The 15,062-nt window shown below is 37.5% G+C and overlaps 2 protein-coding genes and 1 pseudogene across 4 annotated transcripts; 2 read left to right on the top strand and 1 right to left on the bottom strand.

The window, feature by feature from the left end:
• Positions 1-310: 310 nt before the first annotated feature.
• On the top strand, positions 311-2,233 carry LOC149925623 (uncharacterized). Its single transcript, XM_090161794.1, has one exon. It carries the CDS (start codon positions 311-313, stop codon positions 2,231-2,233), a length of 1,923 nt encoding a protein of 640 aa, XP_090017920.1.
• Positions 2,234-2,691: 458 nt separating this feature from the next.
• LOC149925624 (uncharacterized) lies at positions 2,692-6,231 on the bottom strand (annotated as a pseudogene).
• A 2,665-nt stretch (positions 6,232-8,896) lies between these two features.
• LOC149925625 (uncharacterized) lies at positions 8,897-13,583 on the top strand. 3 transcript variants are annotated; one of them, XM_090160822.1, is made up of 18 exons: positions 8,897-8,995; positions 9,107-9,332; positions 9,397-9,524; positions 9,592-9,702; positions 9,763-9,858; positions 9,916-10,125; positions 10,197-10,434; positions 10,488-10,571; positions 10,633-10,694; positions 10,758-10,955; positions 11,018-11,295; positions 11,354-11,769; positions 11,832-12,049; positions 12,109-12,384; positions 12,451-12,911; positions 13,003-13,215; positions 13,276-13,366; positions 13,429-13,583. In XM_090160822.1, the coding sequence occupies exons 2-18, from the start codon at positions 9,212-9,214 to the stop codon at positions 13,477-13,479; spliced, it is 3,252 nt and encodes a 1,083-aa protein (XP_090016948.1). In that variant the 5' UTR covers positions 8,897-8,995; positions 9,107-9,211; the 3' UTR covers positions 13,480-13,583. The 3 variants fall into 3 exon arrangements, with proteins under 3 accessions (XP_090016948.1, XP_090016950.1, XP_090016949.1); XM_090160824.1 differs by having other exon boundaries at positions 9,919-10,125; XM_090160823.1 differs by lacking the exon at positions 8,897-8,995 and having other exon boundaries at positions 9,002-9,332.
• Positions 13,584-15,062: the final 1,479 nt, after the last annotated feature.

Here is a 15,062-nt window from a genome sequence, read left to right on the forward strand (position 1 = left end):
ATAGTCGCGTTAGACTAGCGCCCGATCGCTCTAGGGAGGAAAGAACATTCTCCGAATTTCAGAGGTGGCGAAAAAACCGTTTCCAAACTAACAGAGCTGTCGGCAACCTCAAGGATGGTGATGGAAAAAACTTGACTCCTGGCCTGCCTTCGGGGAATCAGGTTTAGGAATTCACGAAACCCCGATTTCCAATGTGGGATGCCGTTTGGCTACCCGAAGGACACGCGGGGGAATTCGTAAAAAATATAGACGTGTTCGATCTCTTTTGGCAAATAGTGTAAATAGTTCTTTAAAATTTGGTTTTCTTAATATGCAGGGTGCTTCCATACAAAAGTGGATGGAAATCGATTCAATTTTTAGTAACAAACAATTAAATTTGTTGTGCCTTTCTGAGACTCATTTGCGGGAGGGGAACCTTCCTCCTCCATTAAAGTGTCTCACATGGTTCGGTTTGAATCGTAAGGGTCGTGAGAAGAAAGGTGGAGGGTTGGGAGTTCTGTGCCGAGTAAGTGAATCTTGTAAACTTGTTAAGTCTTGTTCAGAGCATATTTGGTTTTCTCATGAAAGGTTCCCGGATCTTGTCATAGCTCTAGTGTATTGTGCTACGGGTAAATGTAGTGGAGTTTACAATCATAAAATCTACGACTGTTTAGCTAAGGATATTGAGGAATTTCGGGCTAATGGTGTTCTTAGTTTTTGCATCGGCGGAGATATGAATGGACATCTTACTGAATTTGATGGTTCGGATTGCTATAACGGTAAACTTTTGAGAGAATTTGCAGAAGAACAAAGTTTTACCATAGGGAATTTGTTAGACAATTGTGTTGGTCGCACTACTAGAAGTAGTAGGAACAGTAAGTCTACCATAGACTACGTCCTCTTTAGTGCTAACATTGTCGATAATGTTATGTCGATGGAAATTGACGAATCTGGATCAGATAGCCTTGGTAGTGACCATAACTTGGTTTCCGTTTCACTTCAGCCTCGTTCCAATTTAAAAGCAAACAACGATCAACCAAAAACTGATTCAGTTCCTGACGGTGTACCAGTGAAGACATTCTGGGACTTCGATAACGAGACAACTCTAAAGGCTTACAGTGACGAAATGGAAGAGTGGGTGTCTACGCTAACTGCTCAACCCTCGTATGGTGATTTTGTGGAGGCTATGGAAGCAGCAGCGCGGAAAAACTTAATAAAAAAATCACCTAGTGTCATTTTGAAGAAAGGTATTGTGCCAAAGAAATGGTGGGATAAGGAAATTGCTGATGCCATTCGTGCCAGGAAAAGAGCGTGTAAGGATCATAGACAGGCGAAATCTCAGGGCTGCACGGTGGAAGTGGTGCTTACAAAGTGGGTCTATTATCTACAGAAGAAAAATGAAGCTAAAGAATTGATAAGAAAAAAGATCCAACTTGTTAATAAACGTATTGAGAATGATATTATCAAGGCTGGCAAAGCGCAGGGGAAAAAGTTCTGGAGGTATATTTCTAAAATGCGACGTTTATCCTCCCAATCTGATTCTGGATTAAAGGGTTTTCGGTCTAAGTCTGGTATTCTTCTGTATGAAAAATCCGTCATGCAAGCCCGAATTCAAGAATATATAGCCGACATGGAGGCAACGCTATTGAGTCGTCCTACTGTGACGGATAGCCAAGCGCACTCCGTGGTGAAAGTTCCAACTGTAACTCCAGCCGAACGCCTTAATGAACCATTCTTACTACCGGAGTTTTTGGCCGTTATTAAAAAATTACAACGGGGTAAAGCAGCTGGGATGGATGACCTCTACGGGGAACTAGTTCTGGCTCTTGGTTCTTCAGCTCTTCAATGTCTGTTGTCCATCTATAATGAAATCCGAAAGTCTGGCGATATTCCTAGTAGTTGGAAGGAGTGTTGGGTCAGCTTGATTCACAAGGGAAAAGGGAAGCCCGAAGATGATTTGGATTCCTATAGGCCGATAGCCGTTACTTCTATTATGTATAAGGTGTACGCAATTTTGTGGAAGGAACGTCTTGCTATTTATATGGAGTTGAATGGTTTTTTAAACGAGGCGCAATATGGGTTTCGACATGGTCGACGAATTACTGATAATTTGTTCGTGTTAACACAACTTATTGAACTTTACCAATTAAAGAAGCGTCCGCTTTATTGCGGTTTCCTGGATCTACAGAAGGCCTATGATAGGGTAATTCCACGACAGATTTTACCACCTTGGGCACCCTATATTTTTAGATAACCCCGAAAACTTGTCTCTGGGGTTATTTTGGTTGCAAAACACGATTCTGAAAGTTTCGTTAAGATCCGCCTGGTAGCTTGCAAGTTACGCCATGCCCATTTTTGGTGAAATGACCTTGACCCCTAATATTGAGGGAGCGATTTCTTAGCCAATTGCTTTTCTATAAACACGTGCAGGGTATCATTTTAAAGGTAAAAAAGAGTGTAAAAAATAAACCACTCAATTTAAATCCCCATTTAGAATTACATACATAAAAACAGTTTTTAATATTTTGAACTTTGACCTTGAAAAAGGGCCATTTTATTTTTTTTAAATAGACATTTTTTTAGAGTTCCTCACTTATGATTTAGTTAAAAACAAAATATTGACTAGGTAAAAGTTTTAGTTTTAAAGAAAAAAAATAAAAATCACCACCATGTGGCCGTATACAAATATTTTTTTAACCAGCTCATACATCTTTATTTTTCTAAATACTTCAAATAAGCTTCATTAATTTTAATCGTATCTTCATCTTTCACGCAGTACTTACTTCTAGCACGGTTTACCAAGAAAGGACATTGTATTTTGCACAGTATATTTTCGATTGGAACCCAACAACAATCTTGTTTATTGGGCCAATATAAACTAGTAACCATTCCAGCAGGGTACATAAATGAAACTAGTAAATCTTCAAATTCCGTAGATGTATCTAAAACTTTCCCGATGTAATATTTTCCATCATAGATACAAGCCAAGAACTCTTCTTTTGTGAAATTCACAATTTTAGATTCGTTTTGATTCTCAGCAGCATCGAAGTTGATAGGAGATACTTTAAAGAGTTTGTAGTCTTCCATTTCCGAAAGAAATGAACCTTGAAGAAAATGTTGATCTACAGGAATGAACTTGTGAAGTCTCTGCGTACCTTTTATAGTTTTAGCAAGAGTAAATCGCTCTTCTAAAAGGTCTGACGTTTCATTTATCTCGTCGTCAGAGACGTAAATAAATTCAATGTTGGAAAAGGATTTTTGGCAAAATTCAAACATGTCTACCGGGGTTAATATTTGACCGGAAACCGTTCTCTGAAGACTTGTTTTAGCCGTTTGTCGTTTTACCGTGCCTCCAATTCCATCGCACGGGCCCTTTCCGTGCGATGTTGCGAAAAAATGCCATTCGCACTTTAATCCAAAATCGTCTTCATGGTGGCAAATATTAATAAAATTAAATCGGTTTTTATACTGGGCTGCACAGCCATCTGTAAAATATACTACTTTTTTCAGGTCAAAAATTGTTTCCTTTAATAATTTTAAGTATGGTCTGAAATGTATACACCGTGCTAGTTGAGTGATTTCTAGTGTCACTAATGACGCAATAATTCAAGTGTTTCAGAGGTTCTTCCGGAGCGCTTCTATAGTAAACCACGAAAGGGTGTAAAGTAGCCTGGGAATTTTCCCAATGATACCCTTGTACTTCATCTTGTACCACAAAGGAGTAATTTTCTGCGAAATCTCCCAAAATAATTGCTGTTTCAGTGTCAAGGTTTTCTTTCAGGTTTTTTAGATATTGAGATTGAGATTTAGCAGTAAAATGATGCCTTGTCAATTCGTAAATTTTGGACGCTAATGACAAAATGAAATCTTCCGGAGTATCCAGCAATGTCACGAGCTTTGTTTTGTCAGCAGAAACCCATTGTTTGTACTCTACGCTTTCAGATTCCTCGAAGTAGGTGGCTAGATTAGTGTTTTTAGCTACACCGTCTTTTCCCGGGCAATCTTTGCATTGTCTCATCATGCAGTTTCGACTGTTAATGTTGCACACGGACAAACTCATCAAATTAGCTAAAGAAATGAACGGGTCATTTGCTGGGAAAGCTGAGAGCATAAGTTTTACATTCTGGTGGTACGTGCAAACGCAAACTGCGTGAGTTCCCTTTGGCCCCGCTAATATACACCAAGGAGGTCGCAATGTACAAAATTTTGAAAAACCAATCGGCATGTGATGTTCTTCTTTAAATTGTGCATAAAGTTCTTTAAGATTTATAAGCATGAGCCGTTTTTGTTTATGTTCTTTTTCTCCAGTATTTACATTTCGAACTGAAATGTAGTCCTTTTGACCTGGGGTCATCCTACTGTAATCGTCACTTTCGTAGAAATTCGTCACGATTTCTTTCGCTTCAGCCGATATTTTAGAGCCTTTACTCTGGTGGCCTGGTACACCTAGTATTCCTTTCTCTTTCTTTAATTCGCGACTTTTTAGAACAAGGTATTTTGTCGTGCGAAATTCTTTTACTGTGCGATTTATTCCAAATGGTGATAGAGTTAATATTTGTAGTTTTTCTTTATAAGACGTGTTATCAGCATTGAACTTTTCCTTTAGTTCTAGTAATATTTTCTCATACTCAGCGTGCTCTTTCAACTTGAACTCTACATCGTTAGAGTTGTTATAGAGTGCTTCAACGACGACTCCGAGAGAATCTTCTAGTTTTCTTTTCAGATTTCGAGTAGCAGATATACATTTACTTTTTATAAGATTTGATTTTTTTCGTAAATTTTTACCTTCTAAAATAATTTTAAACGAAATATTTTACAAACTTAAGCCAGTTAAAGGGATAATGAAATGGTAAAATGACCTACCTTCAGCCTATACCTCTTCCAAAATTAAATATAATCCCGATTTTCTTTTGTCGGAATTATTTAATTTAAATTTAAAAAAAAATCGGTGCAATCGTCCGGAAAAATTCGGGCCTAACTCGTCTTAAAAATTCACTGTATTTTCAGTTTCCCGCAGGCAGATTTAACTTCTAATCACATCATAGATAAAAAAAATCTACGCCGCCATCTGATTGGAAGTTGGACTTCACTGCGGGAAACAAAAAAAAATTGCGAATTCCCAGAGACGCGTTAGGCCCAATTTAAGGTCAATTTTTCGGACGATTTCACCGAAATGTTTTTTTTTTTTAATTAAATTAAATAATTCCAACGAAAGCAAGGGGGGAAGGGAGCATTTTCCCTCCGAAAAATTTCACTGGGAAGGGCAACTAATGTAATTGCCCCTCTCCCACGACTTAGTCGGTTCTACACTTGAAACTTACAAATGAAAGGAACATTAAAGCAAACATTATAATAATACATACTTATAATTATACTTATACTTATTATATATAATTATTGATTTCGTATCAAATCATACTTGAATTTTCTTAAACGATACCCTCTTTTGTCGTAAATTTACATTCTAAACACGCAAAAAATTTCAAAAGGTAAAATATTTGAAATTTGTTACGCTTAGAGCAAGGGGACATGCTTTCCCCCTCAGGGTTTTGATTTGTCTTTGCCCCCTCCAACTTTTCAAACGTTCATACGCCACTGAACGAATGAAAATCTGAATTGTATTTAATTTTTCAAGCACAATAGACAAAGTAGGTTATTTTATAATTTCAGTAGGCTTATCCCTTTAAATAATTTACAAATAATTTACTTACTTAGTTTCACTGGTGACTCTCCTAAACAACCGAGTGCATTGTTAACTGCTACCAGTGAAATGTCTTGTGAGCTTGATGGTTGTGAAAAGATTTCTTGGGACGAGTTTTCGGAATTGTTTGGTTGTGATAAAGAGCTGTTAGCTTCTGGAGTTTCAATAATTGGGGAATAACTCTTTACTAGGCGCTGTTTTGTTAAAAACGCGTAACACTGAGGACAAAGTTTTTTCCCAGGAACTAATCCATCGACAAACCTTTTGTACGTTTTGTAACAATTCAACGAAATAACTTTAAGTCCTTTACTTCTGGCGGTATCATGTTGAAAAAAGGGATTACTGCATCTTCTTTGATTCAATTCATATTTATGTATATGAAGTTTTTCATGATGTAAACAAATAGATTTAATATTAGCCACAGCAACGCCTGTTCTAAGATTAAGGATATTTTTTTCGTCTTGAGATTTTACTTTCCTTATCGCTTTACGTTGAGAGAAATGCTTTAAATGACAAGCATTAGGTACACCTTTAAAAGAACAGCAATCCATTCTGTATATATTTCACAAAGTGACTCGATCTATCGAAACGTAGGCACCGATCAAAGTTACAATAACATTTTCCTAAAAGAGAAGAGTGGCAGACAAAAGAGCAGACAGCATTCTCTAGAAATCCAAAGACTGGAAATAAGGTAATGTTCAGTGAATCAGGGGTATTTTTTATTAATTTTTTTCTTTAAAACTAAAACTTTTACCTAGTCAATATTTTGTTTTTAACTAAATCATAAGTGAGGAACTCTAAAAAAATGTCTATTTTAATAAAATAAAATGGCCCTTTTTCAAGGTCAAAGTTCAAAATATTATAAACGGTTTTAATGTATGTAATTCTAAATGGGGATTTAAATTGGGTGGTTTATTTTTTTACACTCTTTTTTACCTTTAAAATGATACCCTGCACGTGTTTATAGAAAAGCAATTGGCTAAGAAATCGCTCCCTCAATATTAGGGGTCAAGGTCATTTCACCAAAAATGGGCATGGCGTAACTTGCAAGCTACCAGGCGGATCTTAACGAAACTTTCAGAATCGTGTTTTTCAACCAAAATAACCCCAGAGACAAGTTTTCGGGGTTATCTAAAAATATAGGGTGCCCAAGGTGGTAAAATCTGTCGTAGAATTACCCGATAGTGTTAGGTTACCCCAACTTTGGATGGCCTTGAAGAACATGGGAGTTGATTCTGATACGATAGACAGCATTGAGCGCTTGTATGCAGGAAGTAGTTGTGTCTATAAAGCGCAAGGAGTTAACACCACTTCTATGAAGACTTCTGTCGGCCTTCGTCAGGGTTGTCCATTGTCCCCCCTACTGTTTGTTATCTACATAAATGGATTGGCTGATCGCCTGGAGTGGTCCCCTCATGGTGCTTTTGTGAACGGGAAATATGGACGTCGTTTGAGCTGCTTGCTCTTCGCAGACGATGTTCTCTTGTTGGCGGATTCAGCGGGAGGCCTTCAGGAATTGTTGAATACTTGCACCTCTTTTGCGGAAGAGTGTGGATTGCGCTTTGGGAGTGATAAGTCTAAGGTTTTGATCTTTGGTTCAGAGGATGGAAGCGATACGTTCACTTTGCATGGAGCTAAAATTGAGGTCGCTACAGAGTACACGTACCTAGGAATTATTTTTTCTTCAAACGGAAATGGATATTCGGAAGCCTACGAACGGAAGTTGGTGTCTAAGGCGACGAGTCTCCGATGGGCAGTGAAAAATTTGGCGAAAAATTCTTATAACAACTACTCTGTTGGGCGCACTTTATGGAAGTCGGTGGCGGTTCCCACCCTTACGTATGCAAATGAGGTGATGGCACTCTCGAAAACTTCCATTGCAGCGCTGGACTATGCACAAAGAGAAGCCGGTAGGAGTGCTTTGTCTGCGGGTCCCTGTACTCCGAATGCTGCTATTAAGGGGGAGCTTGGTTGGAGCACTATGCGTGAGCGTGAGGCGGTCAGCAAATTGAAGTACTTGGGTCGGCTGATGTTGATGCCAAGCCACATGTTTCCTGGTATCGTGTTTCGGGCCTTGCGTCAAGAAAATGTTAGTACAGGTTTTTTCGGCGGCTAGAACATCTTGACAAAATTTACGGTATTGGCACTAAAAGGAGTGAGGCTACGAACGAACATCAATGGGCCACTATTGTAACAAAGGACGTGCGGGAATCTGCAAGCAAACTGTGGAAGACTGAAATAAGAGAGAAGCGTAGCCTCTGCCTATATCAGTTGAAAAGTGTTCCAGCTCCAGAGCCCTTCTACGACGGATCGTGGCAGAGTGGCCTACTTTTTGATGCCCGTTGTGGTGCTTTGTTAACTGGTCAACGACAGGCCCAACTTTTCGGTGACTTGCCGGCATGCAAACTATGTAACCATGAAGTCGAAGACCTAAGTCACATCTTTCTGTCGTGTCCAGCTTTGGAGAACCATCCGGGAGTGTCGGAATGGCGGATGGATCACTTACACCTCCCTACAGAGGTGCTTATAGGCTTCGGTAATACTGGTTCAGATGTCCATCAGGTCAAATGGATTCCTGGGTTGTGGAAGAAGGCCAAGGACGCTTGGCGTCGTTTGAATAATAATTAATCGGTTTCCTTCGCTCTTATAGTATTATCAGAAATACATGTATTTCTGGTATTATATATCTGTATTTTTATTTATATGCTTATTTTGAATTGAGTTTTTGGCGGGTTTTATTTCTGCTTTAAAATTCTGGATTGGGTCTTTGGTATTTCCTGGATTATATTCGATGCTGGTTTTGTGTATGTATTTTGTATTTTTTCGACTGTGCTCCTCGTTTGTGAGTGAGCCGCCCTGTTCCAAAAGGGTTGTCAGTAAATAAATCTTAAATCTTAAATCTTAAGTACTTCTTCCATGGTGTGGCTGACTCGCACGTGCGCAGTCAAAGATTCAAATTCTTGTAAAAAAGGAACGGCGACGACTTGTTGTCTGACATCCAGTGACGTTTCTTTCGGGGAATAAGTCGATGTCTTTCCCCTTTTCTCTCCTTCGCGAGTTTTTATATTTTCTCGTTTGAAAAGGGGCTTTAGCGTAGCTTTTTTCTAGGAACCTTGTACGGGATATGCCCCAAAAAGTTGGCGAATTTTTTTCAGTTGCCGAAATAGAGTGCATTTGTATTTTAACTTTTTATTTTTTTAATAGAACCAGAGAGAATAAATTCTCTCTGATAGAACATTTTCTGAAAACTTATCAGTGTGAGCATTTCGAATCTTCAGGTCGATGGCATTATTTGTCTTGATTGTTGAATTAAAGGTTAGTTCTGTTTATTAATTATTTTCGCAATAGCTTCTGCTAACAGTTGGCTGTTAATATTTTTGTTAATTTAAGATAGACTGTAAGGAATTTATATTTAAATTTGTTTAGACTTTTCGTAACCAAGGCTTAAAGTTTGGCGGTTAGTTTAATAGCTAATCGAGGGTGTTCCTCAGTTCCTGTCGTAAAAAAAACGAGTCGTAAACGTATTTTGTCATGAGTGGAAAAAATCATTATTCAAATTTCACAAAAGTTAGTGAAAAAATCGAGAATTCGAAACATTCAAAGATGAGTATGGATTCATCCCTTGGTATTTTGGATTTGGACAACTTAAGTAGTAAGATAATATAAGAAGCTTGGGAATGTAGGTCTAATTGTAATGTTACTTCTTGCTTTATAAGCATTCACCGAGTGTAGAAATACAACTTCTTTTGTTGATCGAATTTCGCTAATATCAGAGAAGACAAAGCAGAAAGTCAGTCTATTATATCAGTCTCAGTCTCAGCCTCAGCCTGTCTTCAAAGTTCCAGTGCGTGTTATTGCAACAATTTGAAACCATGAACAATTTTACATTTAACTATGTTTATTATTTAAAGGATATTTCAACCACAAGTTCCCTTCTGAGTAAACGCATGTTTCCTCAAGCATTTCAAAGTTCTGCCAAACATTCAGTGTCTGATGATATTCCTGTTAAGGAACTTTCATCTGTAAGAATGGTGTGATGGATTAAAATATTTTATGTATAATGCTGATATTTTCACTATTAGTTAAATGTATCGCAAGGCTCTCTGGATTCCAGATATTTTAGAGAATGTTCGGATTCTGAATGGAGATTCACAGGAACTATGGATGAAAGCAACAATGTATTTGATTGTATACCTTCATTATTTTATCATGTGTTAATTTTTTTTTAATTCAAGCAGCTGCAGGCATCTTTAAAATCAAATAAAGTGGAACCAGACCCTTTGCCAAGTTTCTCCAGAAACAATTTTGAAAATATTTTTTCAAAAAGCAAGAATTATGAGAGCAGAAAAGATTCTGTAATAACCGAAGGCCTCCCAACACCATTCAAAGGAAATCAATCCATTATTGGAATGAACAATTCTGCCGTAACTTCCACTTCGTTAACTGTGAGCGCATTTAATTTTGGTAACATAAAACCCTAATCGTGAAATCTAAACAGCTTTGTTTCTGATTATAGCTTGACTTTAGGAATGATCAAATATCAGCCCGTTCATCCTCTTTGAGTGGATCAGGGACTGATACTGGTAGCAGTAGTTCCAATTGTAATCCTTCGATCGCATTAAAGTTATCAAAACTAGGGTCCACTGTGTTAGCTGAAACTTCTACCCAACCTTTTGGTAAAACAATGATTCCTAAAAACCCATTTGATGAGTCTGGATGTCACGTGGAACCAAATGCATCATGGATGCCACCTGGTATGTTGTATAATCAGTCTATATTTGTTTTTGTTAATTGATCTATTTTGCAGATAATATACGACTGAGTTTTCCAAACAGCTTCAATAATGAATTTCAAGCATTTCAACTGGGCAATGAAGATTTCCTAAGTGGTGGTATGTGGCAATGCGTGGTTTTAGCGGTTAAGAGCAAAAAATTTAAATTTATACTATTTAGGAGATGCTATGAAACTTATTGATGAGGGAGAAGTATCATTTCTGAAAGAAAAAGAACTTGAAGTACTCAAGTTATTTAAAGAAATTAAACATTTTCAGATTTTAGGATTTTTTTATTCTTTTCAGCTACCAGATGAATTACCCCTTGGAGATGGGGCACCTTCTTTTGGAACATACAGAAATACTTCAACAGTTAGTAGGCCATCATTTGTGAATTCTATTTTGAGTAATGGTGAGGTGCCTGATCGTGTCACTAAGGATATTCTATTTCGAGCTAAGTCTGATCGGTTAGGTGCACTTGGACAAAAATCAAATGCGCTTAGGGTAACTATAATTTGTGAAATAATGAGTTTTAATCTTTATGAAGTATGACGTTGCTCTTACAGCCTTATTTTGGACTTGACGTTAAAAGTCCAGCAAGAAATGACCTGACCAATGCGTCTAGGGCGTCTGAATACAATATAAAGAGTTCCAATAATTGTGACATTTCTGAATTTACCAAAGATTTGTCTATTACTATACCTGATAATGAGCAAACACTCTTGGAAAGCATGATCAAAACAAAGCAGAATGGTAATCTTTCTAGAATAAGTGAAGTTTTTGATAGTCCTTCGCTGTCAGTTCCAAGTTATCAATCCAATGAGGGTACAATTAAAGTTACAAGGTCGTATATTTTAAAAAAAATCAAATATGAGAAATATATTTCTTATGTATTTGTGCAGGTCTCATTCGGCAAATGAAGTTGATTTTTCAAGCAATGTTGATATTCGTAAATGTCATAGTACGGGTGACTTGTTACCAGAAAAGAAACACCACCAATTTGTTTTGCAAGATCACTATGGCAGTTTTCATTCTCTGCCAAAGAACACCAACTCATTTTCACAAAATGGAGGGCATAGTTTCGGTTTTTGTCCATCTCATCATTCTCCTAGTCTATTACAAGCTAATTCTCATATCAATGGTCCTGTGCCTTGTCTTCATTGTTACGAAAATGCTGCTAGGATGCATAATATCCCTCCTTCTCAAATTCAATACCCCCATCCTAGTCCATTAACCAACTACCCCTACCAAGTGCCTCTGACACCAACAAGTTATTCAAATTTCTACTACCCAGAGCAGAATATGCCACAAAATGAAAGTAAAAAATTATATAAATTTTAGGAATATATTGGTGTGATAAATTACAACTAACTTTTTCAGTTATTTTGGGACCATCGGAACTCTCTGCTGGTTATGTTTGTTGGGGTAGTAACTCAAAAATTAATATTCCACTCATCAATCCATCGAACAGAGTACTAAGTTGTGGTTTTACCATAATTACGGTTTTCATGGGTAGTCAGAAAATTAAACCAGAGAAACTAGGCATTATCCTTCCTGGTAGTTGTGATATTCCCCCAAGAGCAACTAATGAATCTACGGTACCAATACTTGCCATTTAGAAAAAAAATTCTAGATAAGTCTTGATTCTGTGTTTTAGGTTAATCTGTCTGCTTTGGAAGAAGGCATATTCAATTTGTGGATTGAAATTACTACCACTGTTCCCTGTCTTCACACCTCTTTGGGGAGTTTCATATGCCACGTTACTCTTACTGTGGAATATCCAAAACTGGTTGTAGAAATTCCATTTGGAAAACATGATAACACTATAGATTTTGACTTTGCGCTGACACAAGATGAGGATAATAACACCATGTTTGTTAAAATTATGAGCCAAAGCAAAGCAGTTACTCCCGTTATTGTATTTTTACAAACTGTAAGTTGTCATTTTTCATGGGTATCTTTTTAATAACTTTTAATGGTTTTGCCTTTTAATTACAAGGAACAATCTGAGGATTTTCAGTATATATTTCCTGAAAGGAAAATGAGGGAAATTATGATGAAATCTTCTCATGTTTGTCAAATTCTATCATCAACAATTTTGCTGTTTCAAATTAAAGGGGAAACTAATAAAGACAACTCAGTTTTAATTCCAATTACCATCGCCATAAGGAATAAGTACAATTTTGAAAGTATATCATTGTGCGTTCTCAAGGGTAGTGTAACAGTTGGACTTCAGTGTCCTAATAAAGAAGATCAAGATCTTGAAAAAATATCCCTCCGTGGCAAAATAAGGCATTCAAGAAGTTTGTCTACCAGTAACATTCGTTCGACAGAAGCTACAAGGACTAAGCCTAATAGTTACAGGAAATTGGCACATTTGGTAAAACCTACATCAACCAAAGGCATAGATTCTGATGCAGCTGTGAGTCACCCTAATGAAGTTTTCAATAATAATCACCGGTTGGTATATTTTTTTGATTGATTCAAAAAAAATCTCTGAACTGTACTTCCTTGATGGTGAAAGTGTTAAAAAAAAAATTATTTTCGATAGAGAAATTGCGGAAAGAGATGAAACTAATTCAAAATTAGATAATTCTTCATTTATGGAAACAAAATGGGATGTAGAACCTATGAAATTGAATTTTAGGCAGCATAATCAAGAGCTGGAATTTTGTATTAGCAGCAGTATTTTATTATGGATGCAAATTTCATACCCCAAAGACGTTTTTCAAGTTAATCCTGATCAAGGAATTTGCAAGCCGAAGTGAGTAATATTTTCTTATCGTCATAGTTTTAAAAATAAATTACAATTGTTCGGTTGCAGTTCTAAAGTAGTGGTCAGAGTTAAACTATTGACTAGGACCAAATCTAGGAATGTGGAGGAAATCAAAATAACCTGTGATGGGTTGGAAAAAGTAATTGCTAAGAGTATAAAAAATCCTTGATGGGAAAATTAATTATATCCATGTTTGATTAGGTTTTGAAAGTTATGGTACGAGATCTCCCTGATTTTTCTCCACCTAGTTGAAATTTTCATATTTTGGTCTTGAACATATTTTTATGTATTTTTTGCATGAAACTTTTCTACTTGAAATTTGATATTTAATTGTTTTTAAAATAAATTACAAATGATAAAATTTGTTTGTTCCTTAATGTAAAAATTACACTGATTTGATTGGTTTTTAGGCATTAATAGCAGATGAGCTGCAGTTTTTTTATGTGGCATCGCGAATCCTCTTACGTAAAATCAAAATAGAATAAAAAAAGCAGACAACCTGAAGAGGTTACACTTTGTCCCGCCAGGAGGGCTAGTATCGGAGGGGCTAATTTCACAAATTCCCGCCGAAAGTTTCTAGTTTTTTAACCGTTTAGATTGGATGGGGAAGGTACGAAACGACTCGAATCCAAGACTTTCTGTTTGTCTATTTACTTTTGCTGTCACGAGCCAGGTAGGAGTTCGCTTCAACATTTCGTATCCTCTCTTGTATTATCCTTGATATATCCAGTAAAGAAAGATTCTCACTGGTCTAAATGCTGTAGTGCCAACTGCTCTAGATATTATGGAATCAACACTCCCAAAATGGTTTCTTCCACTCTATAGTGTATACATCTACTTCATAGTTATCTTGTGGCCATACAATTCATTCCTATTTACAAACGTCAAAATCAATAAATAAAGTTTCAATTTATTCAACTCCTGACCTTCGGTTTCGTCGCGAAAGGTTTTTTTTACTAACTTAGTGCCTCTGGCGGTAGAAATTTGATGCAAATACCAAATAATTTGATAAATTTGGATTAAAATCGACAAAACCAAATTAATTTTTTTTAAATAGAATAGTCGGTTTTTAAAAGTTCACTATTTGGTATTCTAGAATTTTAAAAACTAGAATTCGATTTGTCGGTGAGAATAGTTTAGCCTAAAAATGACCAAATAATTTGGTCAAATCGAATAATGACGAATACTTTGCACAGCCCTATGTGTCCGACGGATTCCTGCTCTCGGTGTTTAGCAGTGAACGTCGCCTCACACGCTCTTTTCGTTTGCCCCGCGAGTCGTGCGGAACGGGCTTACCTTCTGCGTGCGCTCAGGGCCGTGCTAAGAGGTCTCGCGGCCCCGGGCGAAATGCATTGGCGAAACTGACATTGTGAGTGTAGCGGCCCTCCGGTATATGTTAAAATATTAGAGCCCCTGGGCGACCGCCCGGCTCGTCCCGCCCCCTAAGCACGGCCCTGCGTGCGCTTTCAACTCGGCTTCTACCGGCTACACTTGTTGGCGCCCTCCAGTACACTCCGGATTCCAAAATGTCGTTCTTCTCATGGATAAAAATGTCAAGAAAGTTCCGCTTTTGTTAAAAATTCCCTCTTCTCTTCAGCTTGCTCCTCGATGACCTTCCTGAGGCCCTCCCTGATGGTACTCTGATTGCAATATATGCTGATGATATCGTCTTGTTCCTGACTGGCTTCTCTCTGTCTCTGTTGCGGCGACACATGCAGGAAGCTCTGAATTGTGCTGTATCGCATTTCATGCCTTAGGCTTTGTCCTGTCGCCTGATAAATGCGTATGTATGTGTTTTTCGAGGAAGCGCGATATCTCGGAAGCAGGTCCCTTGC

The sequence above is a fragment of the Leiobunum rupestre genome, chromosome 10 (genome assembly GCF_980474605.1).
Source record: "Leiobunum rupestre chromosome 10, qqLeiRupe1.1.hap1, whole genome shotgun sequence".
In the NCBI taxonomy this organism is placed as follows: domain Eukaryota; kingdom Metazoa; phylum Arthropoda; class Arachnida; order Opiliones; family Sclerosomatidae; genus Leiobunum; species Leiobunum rupestre.